Source organism: Malurus melanocephalus, unplaced genomic scaffold, assembly GCF_030028575.1.
Source record: "Malurus melanocephalus ecotype Western Australia unplaced genomic scaffold, MMel_1.1 scaffold_811, whole genome shotgun sequence".
NCBI lineage: Eukaryota > Metazoa > Chordata > Aves > Passeriformes > Maluridae > Malurus > Malurus melanocephalus.
In genome coordinates, this window is record NW_026624043.1 from 114033 (window position 1) to 114428 (window position 396).

General features: G+C 63.4%; 1 protein-coding gene across 1 annotated transcript in view; it reads right to left on the reverse strand.

Annotated features, from left to right (window-relative positions):
- PKP4 (plakophilin 4) overlaps nucleotides 1-396 on the reverse strand; it is a 39069-nt gene that overhangs the window by 19655 nt on the left and 19018 nt on the right. The window contains exon 8 of the mRNA XM_057385330.1: nucleotides 348-386. Within this exon, the coding sequence (XP_057241313.1) occupies nucleotides 348-386 (39 nt within the window). The remainder of the gene's footprint in view (nucleotides 1-347; nucleotides 387-396) is intronic.

Genomic DNA, 396 nt, shown 5'->3' on the forward strand with positions numbered 1-396 from the left:
GCTGTACCATCAAACAGAACCCACTCTGAGCCCAGGCTGACAGTGACACACGGCCATAAGCATTCCCTGCAAACATCACCAGAGCCTGTGAGTTCCTGTGGGCTGGTCTAAGTCCCTCAGAGCCAGCTGCTGTCCCCAGGACTTGGTCCCCTCTGCTGTCCCCGTGACTCAGCACCCTCTGGTGTCCCCATGACTCGGCACCCTCTGGCTGTCCCCCTGCCCTGGCATTGTCCCCCATGTCTCAGTACCCCCTGGCATTGTCCCCTGCCCTGTCACTGCCACTCCCCCAGCCCAGCAGAGCACTCAGAGCCCCCGTGCCCTGGCATTGTCCCCTGCCCTGTCACTGCCACTCCCCCAGCCCAGCAGAGCACTCAGAGCCCCCGTGCCCTGGCATTG